Consider the following 15,735-nt stretch of genomic DNA (forward strand, 5'->3'; position numbering starts at 1 on the left):
TGATGACACGACCACAAAGTCGATCATCGACCTCCGGTCTAGGGTGTCCTGGTGCCATGTGCACTGATGGACACCCTTATGCTTGAACATGGTGTTCGTTATGGACAAACCGTGGCTAGCACAGAAATCCAATAACAGAACACCGCTCGGGTTCAGATCAGGGGGGCTGTTTCTCCCAATCACGCCCCTCCAGGTGTCACTGTCACTGCCCACGTGGGCGGTGAAGTCCCCCAGTCTGAGCACTTTCCAGCACCCCTCCCAGAGACTCCAAGAGGGCCGGGTACTCCGCACTGCAATTTGGCCCGTAGGCACACACGACAGTGAGAGACCTATCCCTGACTAGAAGGCGCAGGGAAGCGACCCTCACGTTCACCGGGGTTAACTCCAACACATGGCGGCTGAGCTGGGGGGCTATAAGCAAACCCACTCCAGCTCTCCGCCTCTCACCATGGGCAAATCCAGAGTGGTAGAGTCCAGCCTCTCTCAAGAAGTGTGGTTCCAGAGCCCAAGCTGTGCGTGGAGGTGAGCCCGACTTTCTCTAGTCGGTACCTCTCGACCTCCCGCACAAGCTCCGGCTCCTTACCCACCAACGAAGTGACATTCCACGTCCCTAAAGCCAGATTCCGTGTCCAGAGATTGGGTCGTCGGGGGCCTCGCCTTCGACTGTCGCCCGATCCACTATGCACCGGCCCCTTACGCTCCCTCCTGCCGGTGGTGAGCCCACAGGAGGGTGCCCCCACGTCACTCCTTCGGCTGAGCCCAGCGCATACGAGCCCCAACCCCGGGCCTGGCTCCAGGGTGGGGCCCCGGCTGCGCCATGCCGGGCGACGTCTCGGTCCTTGATGTAATTTTAGTCATAAAGGGTTTGTGAACTGTTCTTAGTCTGGCCCGTCACCAAGGACCTGTTTGCCTTGGGAGACCCTACCAGGGACATATAGCCCCAGACAACATAGCTCCCAGGATCATTCGGGTACTCAAACCTCTCCACCACGATAAGGTGACAGTTCAAGGAGAGCCTGGATATAAAATGAATAAAATAATAAAATAAAATAGGGAGAGGAATTAAATTGCAAAGGAAAAGTTTTAAACAACCTTTGTGAAAACTTTTAAAAGTTTGACTTATGTCCGCTGCTGTCTCTGTTGTCTGGGAGAAAGTACCACTGCTTGGGACTTATGACCCCACTTTTCAGCTGTTAGCTTGCTGTTGGATGATCTGTGTAATGGGTTCGAAGAGATGAGACAGAAAGAGAGAATCCAGACAACTTTTATGACAAAAGGCAAAAACACAGATAATCCAAACGAGGGAAGTATTCAAATTAGGGGTGTCGCAATATACCGGTATTGACGATAACCGTGATATTCAAAGCACAAAATATCGACATCGTGTTCATTTTGGGTGTGGCAATATACCAGTATTGGCGATAACCACAATATTTAAAATGAACAGGACTGGTATGATAACATGATGCGTAAATACTCCGGTGTCCCAAATCTGACTGTAGCCGTGTTTTTTCCTCCCTCTCTATTACACACTGTTGCAGCCATAAAAATAGTTCAGCTTTGTTTATAATGTCAAATTTGTTATATTTCATTTTGTTTCTTTATTAAGTTAATTTAGAAAAAATGTTTGGGGCAATTTTCGTTAGTTAAATTAAAGTTTTAGTTTTTTTCCTAATGACCAAGCGGCCAGCGGCCGACAGTGGGTTAACCGCATGTTTGATCAATTTATCCTTTCAAATCAACACTTGACTTGTCTTGCCTATAATAAAATCCATATATATAAAACACTTCAAGCATATCACAATGTAAGTTTATATGTTTACTATCACCACCACAGTAAAAACGCATTTTTGACAAGCTGAGGCAGGCTCGCACGCAACGGCGCCTGTAAACAAAAACGGGCTACACAATCTAAACTATAAAAATAAAAATATGCATTGTCTTACCTTATACCTCTCCGCAAAATGAATATAAATCCAATCTTCAATTTCCACTCTATTGGCTATGCAAATTCAGTTCACGACAACGAAAGCAACAGATATGAGTTGTAGGCTATTTTATTTATCGGCTCATTTCAAGATCAAAGGCCGTAATAGGAGAACGAGTGACCTAAGCACTGGTAAGAACATTTAGTCTCATTCGTTTTAATGGAGATTATTGTGTTTTTGAGCATCTGATTCTGAGCCTTGGGCTACTTTCAGTTTCACTGGCGGCCGTTTGCGTCTTTTCTTGCATCTTCTTGTAGTCCCCTCAGCACTCGGTGCTCTGCGCGCAGCGCGTGGTGGGAGCGGTGGATCTGCGTGATCGGATTTAAATCCGCCTCGAAAGAATTTCGGAAGACATTTACTCCTGATCTCTTCACAATATGATAGATATATGATCAGAGAAAACGAATGAAGTGAGCAGGTGTAAAAAGGCCATAACTCTTGCAGCTGCGCTGAAGGAACGCGGCGGTCAGAGTCACCAGTCAGAGCCAGTCGACGGTCGCGGTCTCAGTTTCTTTTAATGAATGAATAATGTCTATTCTTGTATTTGTATTTGCAATCTAGTCATGGCCAATAACATTTATGTTAATATTTATTCATCATCATACTGTTGAACTTGACACTATTTTCTCTCTTGTTATTTCATAGGGAGCTTCAAAGACAATTTATCAGTAACAGAGTATTACCCTGTGTTTATCATTATCCAATTATGTTTGTTGGGTAAAAAATAAAACTAAATAAACAAAGTAAAAATTAATTGGTAACACTTTACAATAAGGTTCCTTAATTAACATTAGTTACATTACACTGTAAACCCTAATAAGTTGAGACTACTCAAATGAATTGAGGAAAGTGATTCCCTCAATTCATTTGAGTAATGGGGAAACTGACAACTCAGTTTAATTGAGTTGACCTAATGTGGTCTCTTCATTGAATTAACTTAAATGTTTAAGTACAGGTAACTCAAATGTTTAAGTGAAGATAACTTAAATGTTTAAGTACAGATAACTTAAAAGGCAAACAGACTAAACTCAAATGATTTGAGGAAAGGGATTCCCTCAGTTCATTTGAGTAATGGGGAATTGATCATTAAATCACTAAAACAAGTATTGTTTTTCACAACAACCACTTTATTAGGTTTATACTACATATAATTAATGGTAGCATTGCTCATAACAGTAAGCTTTTAAGTCATTGTTAAGACAAACAAAACCATAAGCTCGTAATTTTTAACAGGAAGCTCATTTTCAAAAGAAAAAAAAATCATAAGCTCATTTTTAACAGTAAAAGCTCACATTTTAAAAAGACAAAATCATAAGCTAATTTTTAACAATAAAAACTATTTTTTAACAGTAAAAGCTCATTTTAAAAAGACAAACAAAATCACAAGCTCATTTTTAACAGTAAAAGCTCACATTTTAAACAGTAGTCTTCTAGTTATTAACAGTAAGCTCACATTTTAAACAGACTAACAAAATCGTAAGCTCACAATTTTTATAGTAAGCTTTAATTTTTAATAGGAAGTTCACATTAAAAAAAAAGAAAAACATAAGTTATTTTTAAAAGTAAGATCACACTTTTAAGACACATGAACAACAAAACAGTAAGCTCATTTTAAACAGTAAGCTCACATTAAGTCATATTTTTAAAAGACACATGAACAACAAAACTGTAAACTATGTGCCAGTTCCTTGAAATGTGTCAATACCATGGTAATAATCTGGTACTGCCACAGTGTTTTGTAAGGGAAGTTTGTGATCATTTTACAGAATCTTGAGACAAAAAAAGGCGTTGATCCTGTGGTGGTTAAAGTCTTACTTGCTTCTTACCGGACAGGAAAAGCACAAAACAGAAAGGCCAGTTAGACCTCAATGGTGTATCTTAACAGCATAAAAAAAAAAGAGGAAAATGCATGTGCTGATCCTGTTTCTCCTTTTTAACCAAACAGCTGATTACCCAAGGATTGTATTTTAGGCTGCAGGTCTTTCTGCCCCATGGAAAGGACACTGCGTTGAATGAATTCAAATGTGTACTTCAGCGACTTTGGGTAATTCAAGTGTAATGCATAAATTAGTCCAAACAGAAGGCACATTGATTCAGGAAGGTTGTGTAGATTGTCCATCACCACTTTTCCCTCAATTACGATCCCAAATGAGGAGGGAGAAAATGCAGAGAGTTGAGGGGCTGAAGAGTCATCCCATCCTCAACTATTACAATCCCCACTGGCATGTCAAGATTCACGCAGCGATCATCGGACATCTAGTGTAGATGAATAAAACTAATTAATTAATAAAACATTAATTCTCATGCATGCAAGATTATGTACAGTACTGTGCAAAAGTCTTAGGCATGTTAGTATTTTCACCCCCAAAAATGGTTTTAAGCCAGTTATTTATAACTTTTATAATAGTGTGTCAGTAGGTTATATCCGTTTACATTTTCAAACATTAATTTAGCCATTATTTGTAATAATCCATTCCATTGAGATTTTTGTATGCAGAAGGAGTCTGACAACAGAGCTATGATCCACATGGAGATCTGATCCCACCATCATCGAGTCCGTCTGGGATTACATGAAGAAACAGAAAAAACTGAGACTAAATCCAGAAGAACTGTGGCAGTGTCTCCAAGACACTTGAAGAAACCTTCCTGCAAAGCTACAGTACTTAGACACTTGTGTAAAAATGCTGTAAAGTCAGGAAACTTTCAAAAATAATGTCATAAGTAGAGTGTTAATTTTTGATCAATTAACTTCTATTAACTAAATCAAATCAGTGTTTGTGTCACCACCATTTGCGTTGAAAACAGCTTTTGTTTTGGGACACTTGCTCATGGTTTTTCAGGGAGCTTTGCAGGAAGGTCTTGGAGTCTTGGAGACACTGCCACAGTTCTTCTGGATTTAGTCTCAGTTTTTTCTGTTTCTTCATGTAATCCCAGACGGACTCGATGATGGTGAGATCAGATCTCTGTGTGGATCATAACTCTTTTGTCAGACTTCTTCTGCATACAAAAATCTCACTGGAATGGATTACTACAATTAATGGCAAAATTTATGTTTGAAAATGTAAACTGATATAACCTACTGACACACTATTATAAAAGTTATAAATAACTGGCTTAAAACCATTTTGGGGGTGAAAATACTAACGTGCCTAAGACTTTTGCACAGTACTGTACATTTCAAATGGTGCAACTTCAACTTAAGGGTTAGTTCACCCCAAAATGAGAATTCTGTCATTTATTACTCACCCGTATGTCGTTCCATATCCACCTTTGTTCACCCAAAAATCTAATACTGTATACATTTCTTTGTATTGCAAAGGAAGATATTTAGAAAAAAGTTTGTAACCAGGCCGCTTTGGGCCACCACTAACTTCTATAGTATTTTTTTTCCTATTATGGAAGTCAGTGGTGGCCCAAAGCGGCCTGGTTACAAACTTTTTTCTAAATATCTTTGCATTCAGCAGTACAAAGAAATGTATACAGTATCAGATTTTTGGGTGAACTATCTGTTTAATTATGTCTTTCTTGCCTTTATCGACAAGGAAGTGATAGTAGTGTTGGATCGATTTGGAGGGACGAAAACCTCTTGGATTTCATTAAAAATATATTTTTGTGTTCCAAAGATGAACAAAGGTCTTATGGGTGTGGAACGACATGAGGGTGAGTAATTAATGACATAATTCTCATTTTTGGGTGAACTAACCCTTTAGATTAAAATTGATACAGTGAGCGTGAATGATAGAGAGTGTGAAGGTGTATGTGTGAGACAGTGTGAATGTCTTTTGAACATTATTTTCTACTTGGAACACTTACCAAACATGTCTTAAAGAAAGCAGGGGAGTCATCTCCAAACACGAGAGGTAGTCCTTGAAGCACTAAAGTTCGGACCTCAGTTGGCTCTGACAACTTGAGTGGAATTTATAAAACAATTTTATTACATCCAACCACTTGTTATTAATCATACATACATACATACATACATATTCCTAACAGCATTCAAATAGTTGAGCACAACAGATCAACTATGAAGTCTGTATAGCAGATTATACAGGTTTAAAGGGTTAGTTCCCTCAAAAATGAAAATAATGTAATTTATTCGTCACCCTCATGCAGTTCCAAACCCGCAAGACCTCCGTTGTTCTTCGGAACACAAAAAAATTAAGATATATATTTAAATCAGTTCATGTGAGTACAGTGATTCAATATTAATATTATAAAGTGACGAGAATATTTTGAGTACGACAAAAAATAAAATAAATAACGACATATATAGTGATGGTCGATTTCAAAACACTGATTCATAACGCTCCGAAGCTTCATGAAGCAGTGTTTTGAAATCGATTATCACTAATATGTCATTATTTATTTTATTTTTTGTCGCACCAAAAATATTCTTGTCACTTTATAATATTAATATTGAACCACTGTACTCACATGAACTGGTTTAAATATGGTTTTAGTACATTAATGGATCTTGAGAGAGGAAATGTCATTGCTGACTATGCAGGCCTCACTGAGCCTTCGGATTTCAACACAAATATCTTAATTTTTTGTGTTCCGAAGATGAACAGAGGTCTTACGGGTGTGGAACGGCATGAGGATGAGGAATAAATGACAATTTTCATTTTTGGGTGAACTAACCCTTTGATAAATGTACTTTATTGTAATACATTTATATATCTATGATATTTGGATTTTTAACAAACCTTTGTTTGCTTCAGAAGGTTCATCAAGAGCTGACCAGCAACTCCCTTTTTGGCTCTGAAAATGTCCAAGAGGCATGTACTATGTCGATCAAGGGTCTCGTAAAATTCCTTTTTCAGGTTTTTACCAGCAATCCTGTTAAACTCCATGTAGATCTGGAAAGAAAAATCATTTCAAAATAATATTAGATTCATCCCAGTCAAAAATGTGTTGACCTAAAATGAAAATTCACATTATATAGTCAAAGGGATAGTTCACCCAAAAATAAAATTTTGCTGTTGATTTACGGTCACATCATCCAAGATGTAGGTGATTTTTTTTATTTATTTAGTATGACACTAAAGTTTTTGTATTTTTTTAAATGAAACTGTGGTCTTCAGTAATCAATATAAATGCAAGTCAATGGTAACCATCCCTTTAAGAATAAAAAAAATAACATACAGCAAAACAATTAGTATTTACAACATTGTTACCTTTAATCCACAGCCTCTGCAAACGCATTCACAACAGTCTAAAGCACTATGTTAATGATATATCAAACGTTGGGAATCTGTGAAAAGTCAATGTTCCCTATTTGATATCATGCACACAAACGTAATCTTACTTTTTTATATATACAGGTTTTATATACATTATTACGATCACACACCAGACTGTTTTGAACGTGATCAGTACTGTTTGCAGAGGCTGTGGATTAAAGGTAATAATGTTGTAAATACTGTTCAGTTTCTTTCATAGACCAATCATTTCATTTCATAAGACACCAATATATCATCAGGAGCCACAAAAATTAATTTTGTTTTGCTTGTATTTTTTTAATCCCAAAGGGATGGTTACCATTGACTAAACATATTTTTTGATGTTGTAATATATACACAATAAAAACAATTCTGAGGATGAGCAAATATTCATTTTTGGGTGAACTACTCTTGAATAAATGAACATTTTCATTTTAGGTTCTAACATTTTTTTGTAACTTCTTTGATGGATGAATCTGATGTTATAATTGTTATTGTATAGAACAGACCTAAAGAGCTCAGATGTGCTTTTTCAGTTGTGCTGAAAAAGGAAAAATCTGGAATAGCTCCAAGGTATTTTTTTACACCTTCTCCACCTTCATTGAGACTTCGTTTAAGGGCTGCTTTCTCATAATAACTTAAGTATTCATAAGCCTTCTCATAAAAAGAGTTAAAGCAAATTATTACATGACACTAACAAAACAAATAAATAGGAAATTACCTGTGCCTCACGGAAAAGAGCTGGCCAGCGGTCAAGTACATCGGTGATCGCAGGCGCTGACATCACCATCTCTTTGCGCCTTAACGCAAACGTCAAGTCCTTTTTTGTGACAATACAGAAGCACTGGGTGCTCTCTTCTTCATTTCTTCTTCTAGTTCTTTACGAGCACTCTCAAGGCTGGCATCATCATGTCCTTCAGGATAGTTGGGTAGGAAATTCAGTTCACATTTCTTGTTTTTTTTTTATGTTTTTCCGTGATGGCTCTCCTTCTGGGTTGTTAGTACCACGCTTTCCTGCATTTGCTGTTACATCAGGAACACCCAACTTTCGCATTTTGGTTCTATAATTCCCCATTTTGAATTTTAGGCTGTTTTTCCAGCCTCCCCAGCCAGATCGTGAACCACTTTCCTGCAGACATGGATGCTGTTTTACAAGGGAGGATGCTACTTGTTCATAATCTTTATCATCTGGATAGGCTTTAAATGCAAAAATGCTTTCAGCCAATTTTTCAAGGATTTGATGTTTAAGGTCCCTAGACGGTTTGAGGAAAGTGCCATCGTTGAGGTATTTCAAGTTGCCCTGCCGCAGACGATATTCAACATCAACTGAAAAGCTAGGAACAACAAAGTCATTTGGCCAGTGCTTCTGTCTCTCCTGAGGTAGAGTAAAGGGAATTTCTGTGTTTGCTGTGCTTGCTGAGTCATTAGGCGTTTCCACCACATCAACTGGTGTAAGTTCGAGTACAGGAATTATTTTCACTGTTGCCCTGTCTTTAAGTGCTGAAATGTCCGATAAATTGCAAAGTGCATTGTCAAAGTCTTCATCTTCATACTGAAGAGAAAAATTGAAATCAACCTTTAAACTTTCTTTTAGTGATGCAACCAAGTCATCAATTGAACCTGGTTTCTTTGCAAGGGTGATTTTCCTTATATCCCCTTCACATAGGATAACTCTCAAAAGGATCTTCTCATGAGAACCCATCTGGACAGCAAATGTGAACATGCTAATCAATAATCAAAGTCAATAAAATTATCTTGCAACAAATTTAAATGTGTTGGCATGACCATAAATACCATGAAGTTTGGTCACTGTCTTCAGACAACTGCAATACTCCACTGGAACTGGAAGTAATCTGACTACTGTGAAAAAGAGGTAAAAATAAATAAATAATAATAATAAAAAAAGTAAATGTATTACTTGGACTCATCAAACATTACAGCAACGTACTCAGCAAAAAATAAAACGTTTAGGTGTCACCAGCATCCTACCCTTGACAATGTAACCCGAAAGGGGAGAAACCTCATTAAGCTCTGACACCTTAACCACACAGAGAGTTGAGAAATGGCTGCTGCAAAGTTCATACGACCGAAGATGCTCAGTGTACCATGCTGACATTTTTTTACAGACAAACAAAATCTCTGAGTTGACCGCTACAATCTGTGATATTTGCTGAAATTCTGGAAGACCAGAGCACGAACCAGCAGAGATCACCATATCTGCACTGTATTTGATTCCTTCTACAATCACAGATGATGCAACAAGCACAGTATTCAGCTGAGGTGCTATTTGATGAAACTGCTGTTGAACGTGGCCAGGAAATGAAGCAACCATTGCAGTTTTAACTTTCTCCATTTCAACTGAGGGCCTGAAAAATGAACTCGAATCAAGATAGTATGCCATCATTCTCTGATGTTTGACAGCCAATGTTAGTGCCACATTTTTGAAATTTTGAGATTCACGAATTACCTTTTTGAAAAATTTATGTTTGCCTTCAAAGCGCAATGTCCAAACATCAGAGAGTGGGCCAAATGCTTTAATAAGCTGGGGATAATGCTCCATGAAATGGTGCTTTGGTTTAAGTCTGAAATCAGGAAATGTCGACTGCAACAATTCTCGGTGTTCTGCTATTTTACAACCCAAGTCATGAATGGACTCGTCTGTATGTTTCGAAGCAACAGCCAATTCAACTATGTCCTTAAGCAGCATCAGAATTTCCCATGAGCTCTCTCCCTCTGGGACATTATTAGGGGTGCACCGATCCGATATTAGGATCGGATATCGGCCGCGATACTGACAAAATAGCTGGATCGGGGATCGGAAAAATTAACAGATCCACAAGCCGATCCAGGTGTTTTTTTCCGTCGCAGCAGAACCTACGTCATTCGTCAGCTTCACGTGTGTCGCATGCTAGAAGGGAGCGAGCCAGAGAGTCGGCTGTGTGGAGGAGATATTTCACGCTTGCCACGCCAACTAGTTCGTCGCTGTTTCGAGGGTATTACTGCAAAGTCAGGGTCTTTCCTGCATTGACATTTTTTTGACGGCCAAAGCCTAATTTGATGAGTTATTGTGATTTACGAGTGATGTAGAACAGATGCTGCGCTTGTGACTGAGTGTCAGAGAGACCGATCTGAGAGCTCCTCCCCCGCGCGCGCTCTCTGGGTCTTCAAAATAATCAGTGTTCGCTCTCATATTTCACATATTAATCCAAATCAAAAGCTCGGAAGACCGAAACCATGTTGCACGTGACACATTCGGACAATTTTGTCCTTGAATTATCACTGGGTGTGAATTGCGCTCAAAAAACATTGACTCTTCTCTGACCAGCTGACATAAAGCATACTTTCAATAAGCGGGAGACAAATTATATCCAGTTATGAAGTGTTTTCTGTGTGTTGACATCTTTCGCGATGTTCTAACAGACGGGATTCGCACACAACGCGTCTGCTAATGTCCGATTCGTGACCTAATGACTCCTTTGAACCGAATCATTTTAACGACTGGCCAGAACAACTGATCTGTCCAACACTGAACTCATGAACTCAGTTTATTAATTTACTCAGAACGCAACTGAAATGAGAACACAAGTGTGCTTACCCATTTTAGCAAGAGTGGGTAGTAAGAATTATTTTTAATTATCAACAGTATTTCATCTCCTCCATGGACTGCCACCTTAACGTGGTGGAGGGGTTTGAGTACCCGAATGACCCTAGGAGCTATGTTGTCCGGGGCTATATGCCCCTGGTAGGGTCTCCCAAGGCAAACAGGTCCTAGGTGACGGGTCAGACTAAGAGCAGTTCAAAAACCCCTTATGATGACAAAAAGAAGGAGGACCGTGACGTCGCCCGGTATGGCGCAGCCGGGGCCCCACCCTGGAGCCAGGCCTGGGGTTGGGGCTCGTATGCGAGCGCCTGGTGGCCGGGCCTTCCCCCACGGGGTCCGGCCGGGCTCAGCCCGAAGGAGCGACGTGGGGACACCTTCCCGTGGGCCCACCACTCACGGGAGGGACCGTAAGGGGCCGGTGCAAAGCGAATCGGGCAGCAGTCGAAGGCGGGGGCCTAGACGACCCGATCCCTGGACACGGAAACTGGCTCTTGGGACATGGAATGTCACCTCGCTGGCGGGGAAAGAGCCTGAGCTTGTGCGTGAGGTTGAGAGGTTCCGACTAGAGATAGTCGGAATCACCTCCACGCATGGCTTGGGCTCTGGAACCACACTCCTCGAGAGGGGATGGACTCTTTACCACTCTGGAGTTGCCCATGGTGAGAGGCGGCGGGCTGGTGTGGGTTTGCTTATAGCCCCCCAGCTCTGCTGCCATGTGTTGGAGTTTACCCCGGTGAACGAGAGGGTCGTTTCCCTGCGGCTTCGGCTCGGGGATAGGTCTCTCACTGTTGTGTGTGCCTACGGGCCGAACGGCAGTGCAGAGTACCCGACCTTCTTGGGGTCTCTGGGAGGGGTGCTGGAGAGTGCTCCGACTGGGGACTCCGTCGTTCTACTGGGGGACTTCAACGCCCACGTTGGCAATGACAGTGAAACCTGGAGGGGCGTGATTGGGAGGAACGGCCCCCCTGATCTGAACCCGAGTGGTGTTCAGTTATTGGACTTCTGTGCTAGTTACAGTTTGTCCATAACGAACACCATGTTCAAGCATAAGGGTGTCCATCAGTGCACATGGCACCAGGACACCCTAGGTCGTAGGTCAATGATCGACTTTGTGGTCGTTTCATCTGATCTGCGGCCGTATGTCTTGGACACTCGGGTGAAGAGAGGGGCGGAGCTGTCAACTGATCACCACCTGGTGGTGAGTTGGATCCGATGGCGGGGGAGGAAGCTGGATAGACTCGGTAGACCCAAACGTACTGTGAGGGTCTGCTGGGAACGTTTGGCCGAGTCTCCTGTCAGAGAGATCTTCAACTCCTGCCTCCGGCAGAGCTTCGACCGGATCCCGAGGGAGGCTGGAGATATTGAGTCCGAGTGGACCATGTTCTCCACCTCCATTGTCAAAGCGGCTGCTCGGAGCTGTGGACGCAAGGTCTCCGGTGCCTGTCGAGGCGGCAATCCCCGAACCCGGTGGTGGACACCGGAAGTAAGGGATGCCGTCAAGCTGAAGAAGGAGTCCTATCGGGCCTGGCTGGCTTGTGGGACTCCTGAGGCAGCTGACAGGTACCGACAGGCTAAACGGACTGCAGCCCGGGTGGTCGTGGAGGCAAAAACTCGGGCCTGGGAGGAGTTCGGTGAGGCCATGGAAAAAGACTATCGGCTGGCCTCGAAGAGATTCTGGCAAACCGTCCGGCGCCTCAGGAGGGGGAAGCAGTGCCCTACCAACGCTGTTTACAGTGGCGATGGGCGGCTGTTGACCTCGACTGGGGATGTTGTCGGACGGTGGAAGGAATACTTCGAGGATCTCCTCAATCCCGCCGTCACGTCTTCCATTGAGGAAGCAGAGGCTGGGGGCTCAGAGGAGGACTCGTCCATCACCCGTGCTGAAGTCACCGAGGTGGTCAAGAAACTCCTCGGTGGCAAGGCACCTGGGGTGGATGAGATCCGCCCTGAGTACCTCAAGTCTCTGGATGTTGTGGGGCTGTCTTGGCTGACACGCCTCTGCAGCATCGCGTGGCGGTCGGGGACAGTGCCTCTGGGATGGCAGACCGGGGTGGTGGTCCCTCTTTTTAAGAAGGGGGACCGGAGGGTGTGTTCCAACTATAGGGGGATCACACTTCTCAGCCTCCCCGGGAAAGTCTATGCCAGGGTACTGGAGAGGAGAATCCGGCCGATAGTGGAACCTCGGATTCAGGAGGAACAGTGTGGTTTTCGTCCTGGCCGCGGAACACTGGACCAGCTCTATACCCTCTACAGGGTGCTGGAGGGTTCATGGGAGTTTGCCCAACCAGTCCACATTTGTTTTGTGGATTTGGAGAAGGCATTCGACTGTGTCCCTCGCGGCGTCCTGTGGAGGGTGCTGGGGGAATATGGGGTCCGGAGTCCTTTACTGAGGGCTGTCCGGTCCCTGTATGACCGAAGCAGGAGTTTTGTCCGCATTGCCGGCAGTAAGTCAGACTTGTTCCCGGTGCATGTTGGACTCCGGCAGGGCTGCCCTTTGTCGCCGGTTCTGTTCATAATTTTTATGGACAGAATTTCTAGGCGCAGCCAAGGGCCGGAGGGTGTCAGGTTTGGGGACCACACGGTTTCGTCTCTGCTCTTTGCGGATGACGTTGTCGTGTTGGCCCCTTCTAACCAGGACCTTCAGCATGCATTGGGACGGTTTGCAGCCGAGTGTGAAGCGGCTGGGATGGGGATCAGCACCTCCAAATCCGAGGCCATGGTCCTCAGTCGGAAAAGGGTGGCTTGCCCACTCCAGGTTGGTGGAGAGTTCCTGCCCCAAGTGGAGGAGTTTAAGTATCTAGGGGTCTTGTTCACGAGTGAGGGGAGGATGGAACGGGAGATTGACAGACGGATCGGTGCAGCTTCTGCAGTAATGCGGTCGATGTACCGGTCTGTCGTGGTGAAGAAAGAGCTAAGCCGTAAGGCGAAGCTCTCGATTTACCGGTCAATCTACGTTCCTACTCTCACCTATGGTCATGAGCTTTGGGTCATGACCGAAAGGACAAGATCCCGGATACAGGCGGCCGAAATGAGCTTTCTCCGCAGGGTGGCTGGGCGCTCCCTTAGAGATAGGGTGAGAAGCTCAGTCACTCGGGAGGAACTCGGAGTAGAGCCGCTGCTCCTCCACATCGAGAGGGGACAGCTGAGGTGGCTCGGGCATCTGTTCCGGATGCCTCCTGAACGCCTTCCCGGGAAGGTGTTTCGGGCATGTCCAACCGGGAGGAGGCCCCGGGGAAGACCAAGGACACGCTGGAGGGACTATGTCTCCCGGCTGGCCTTGGAACGCCTCGGTGTCCCCCCGGAAGAGCTAGAGGAAGTGTCTAGGGAGAGGGAAGTCTGGGCATCTCTGCTTAGACTGCTGCCCCCGCGACCCGGCCCCGGATAAGCGGAAGAAGATGGATGGATGGATGGATGGATGGATTTCATCTTATTTCTGTTGACAATGTGTAGTAAAATAAATAGGCCTAGCCTACAATCATTTAATCTGGAGTGAGGTGAAACCAGAACAAAGTTGTTATTAGCTAGCTGAAAATTTTTATTAAATTGCATATGGTAGAAAATTAGACTATTTGTTAATTTGTAATGCTACTTTTTAATATTGATATGATTATATACCAAAACAATTATCTGTAGTGTAAAAAATGTTTGGTAACTGTCAGATTACTATTGTATGTTTGACCAATACACTGTTTTTTGTTTCCACTGCTACATTTTATTTATTTAAAGAAGTTAGATTACATTCTATTTTAGATTTGAATGCACAATTGTTTTTTAAATAAATAAGAATTCAACACCTTACATACATCTGTTATTTTGTCTTAGTTATGTTTAGTTAGTAAAGTCTGGTGCCTTTAGTCTCTTCAAGGAAGGTATAAGGTGGAAGATATACAGTTTATTATTAATTCAACAATATATCGGATCGGTATCGGGTATCGACAGATACACAAAGCCCAGGCATCGGTATCGGTATCGGGACTGAAAAAGTCGGATCGGTGCACCCCTAGACATTATCACCAACGATAAGCGGTAGCAACCTAAGTAAAGTCCAATTCTCGTGGCCATTGCCACCAATTGATCCTTTACTTGCGAAACCCTTTGGAATAGGCTGTGGTTGGTTGGTTTTGTCAGAAAAAGTGTAGCCAAAAGTCTTGATGGCATGGTTAACTGAATCAAGAGAGAAGTATTTCTTCTCTATCATATCTGACAGGCAGAGACAGAGTTCAACAGGCACAACACCTTCGAAAAGGTCATGCAAAATGTCCGGTGGGTAGCCAGTTACTGCATGAAAATGCTGCAAAGCATCAGTTAGTGGGCAACTTCCCTTCACCCCATACAATTTACTCAAAGAGGGATCTTGCTTTACCTCCTCAATGTGCCTGTTGTGCATATCCACAGTCCGTGGTTCAAAGTTTCCTGTACCAACTTCAGTGTGCTGCGTCTCATTTCTCGAAGCCATGCAAAATCGGCAGAATCTCTCCACAGTAAAACTCTCAAAAAAACCTGCAAGAGAATGTGCACCAAGATTGTCAGCTGAAACATACAAGACTGTGCCTTTCACAGTAGCACCTAACTGATCAATGTACAACCCAGTTTGCTCTAGATGGACAAGGTCTCTCAGAAGTGGCTGCATAATTGTTTTGTAGCCATACACCTTTACTGTGCTAGTATTACAGAGAAGAGCAAGTTGGATGGAGTGAAGAGTTGACCTGTACTTCGCAGCTATGTTTGCCAACACCCAGTACACTGCACACATTTTGTGTTTGCCTCTGGATGTTCCTAATGGATTGGCCACCTCAAAATCATCAATATAGAGTCCAAGAGCTATTTTAAATTCATCGCCGTTGAGAAGACTGTTCTCTTTAAAATAGTAGCCATCACGGTAAGAAGTGTACCCATTTGATACACATTCTTGCACTGTAAGTGC

At 42.9% G+C, this 15,735-nt stretch overlaps 2 protein-coding genes across 2 annotated transcripts in view; one reads left to right on the forward strand and one right to left on the reverse strand.

Moving 5' to 3' along the window:
• Nucleotides 1-15,735, forward strand: part of LOC307122573 (B-cell scaffold protein with ankyrin repeats-like) — a 244,279-nt gene that overhangs the window by 39,658 nt on the left and 188,886 nt on the right. The gene's annotated exons all lie outside the window — the stretch shown is intronic.
• Nucleotides 4,125-8,000, reverse strand: LOC307139313 (uncharacterized protein; the record flags this gene model as incomplete). Its single annotated transcript, XM_079838221.1, has 4 exons — nt 4,125-4,244; nt 5,802-5,894; nt 6,695-6,847; nt 7,932-8,000. The coding sequence occupies 4 exons, from the start codon at nt 7,998-8,000 to the stop codon at nt 4,125-4,127; spliced, it is 435 nt and encodes a 144-aa protein (XP_079694347.1).

The sequence above is a fragment of the Gobio gobio genome (assembly GCF_949357685.1).
Source record: "Gobio gobio genome assembly, chromosome: 2".
Classification (NCBI taxonomy): domain Eukaryota; kingdom Metazoa; phylum Chordata; class Actinopteri; order Cypriniformes; family Gobionidae; genus Gobio; species Gobio gobio.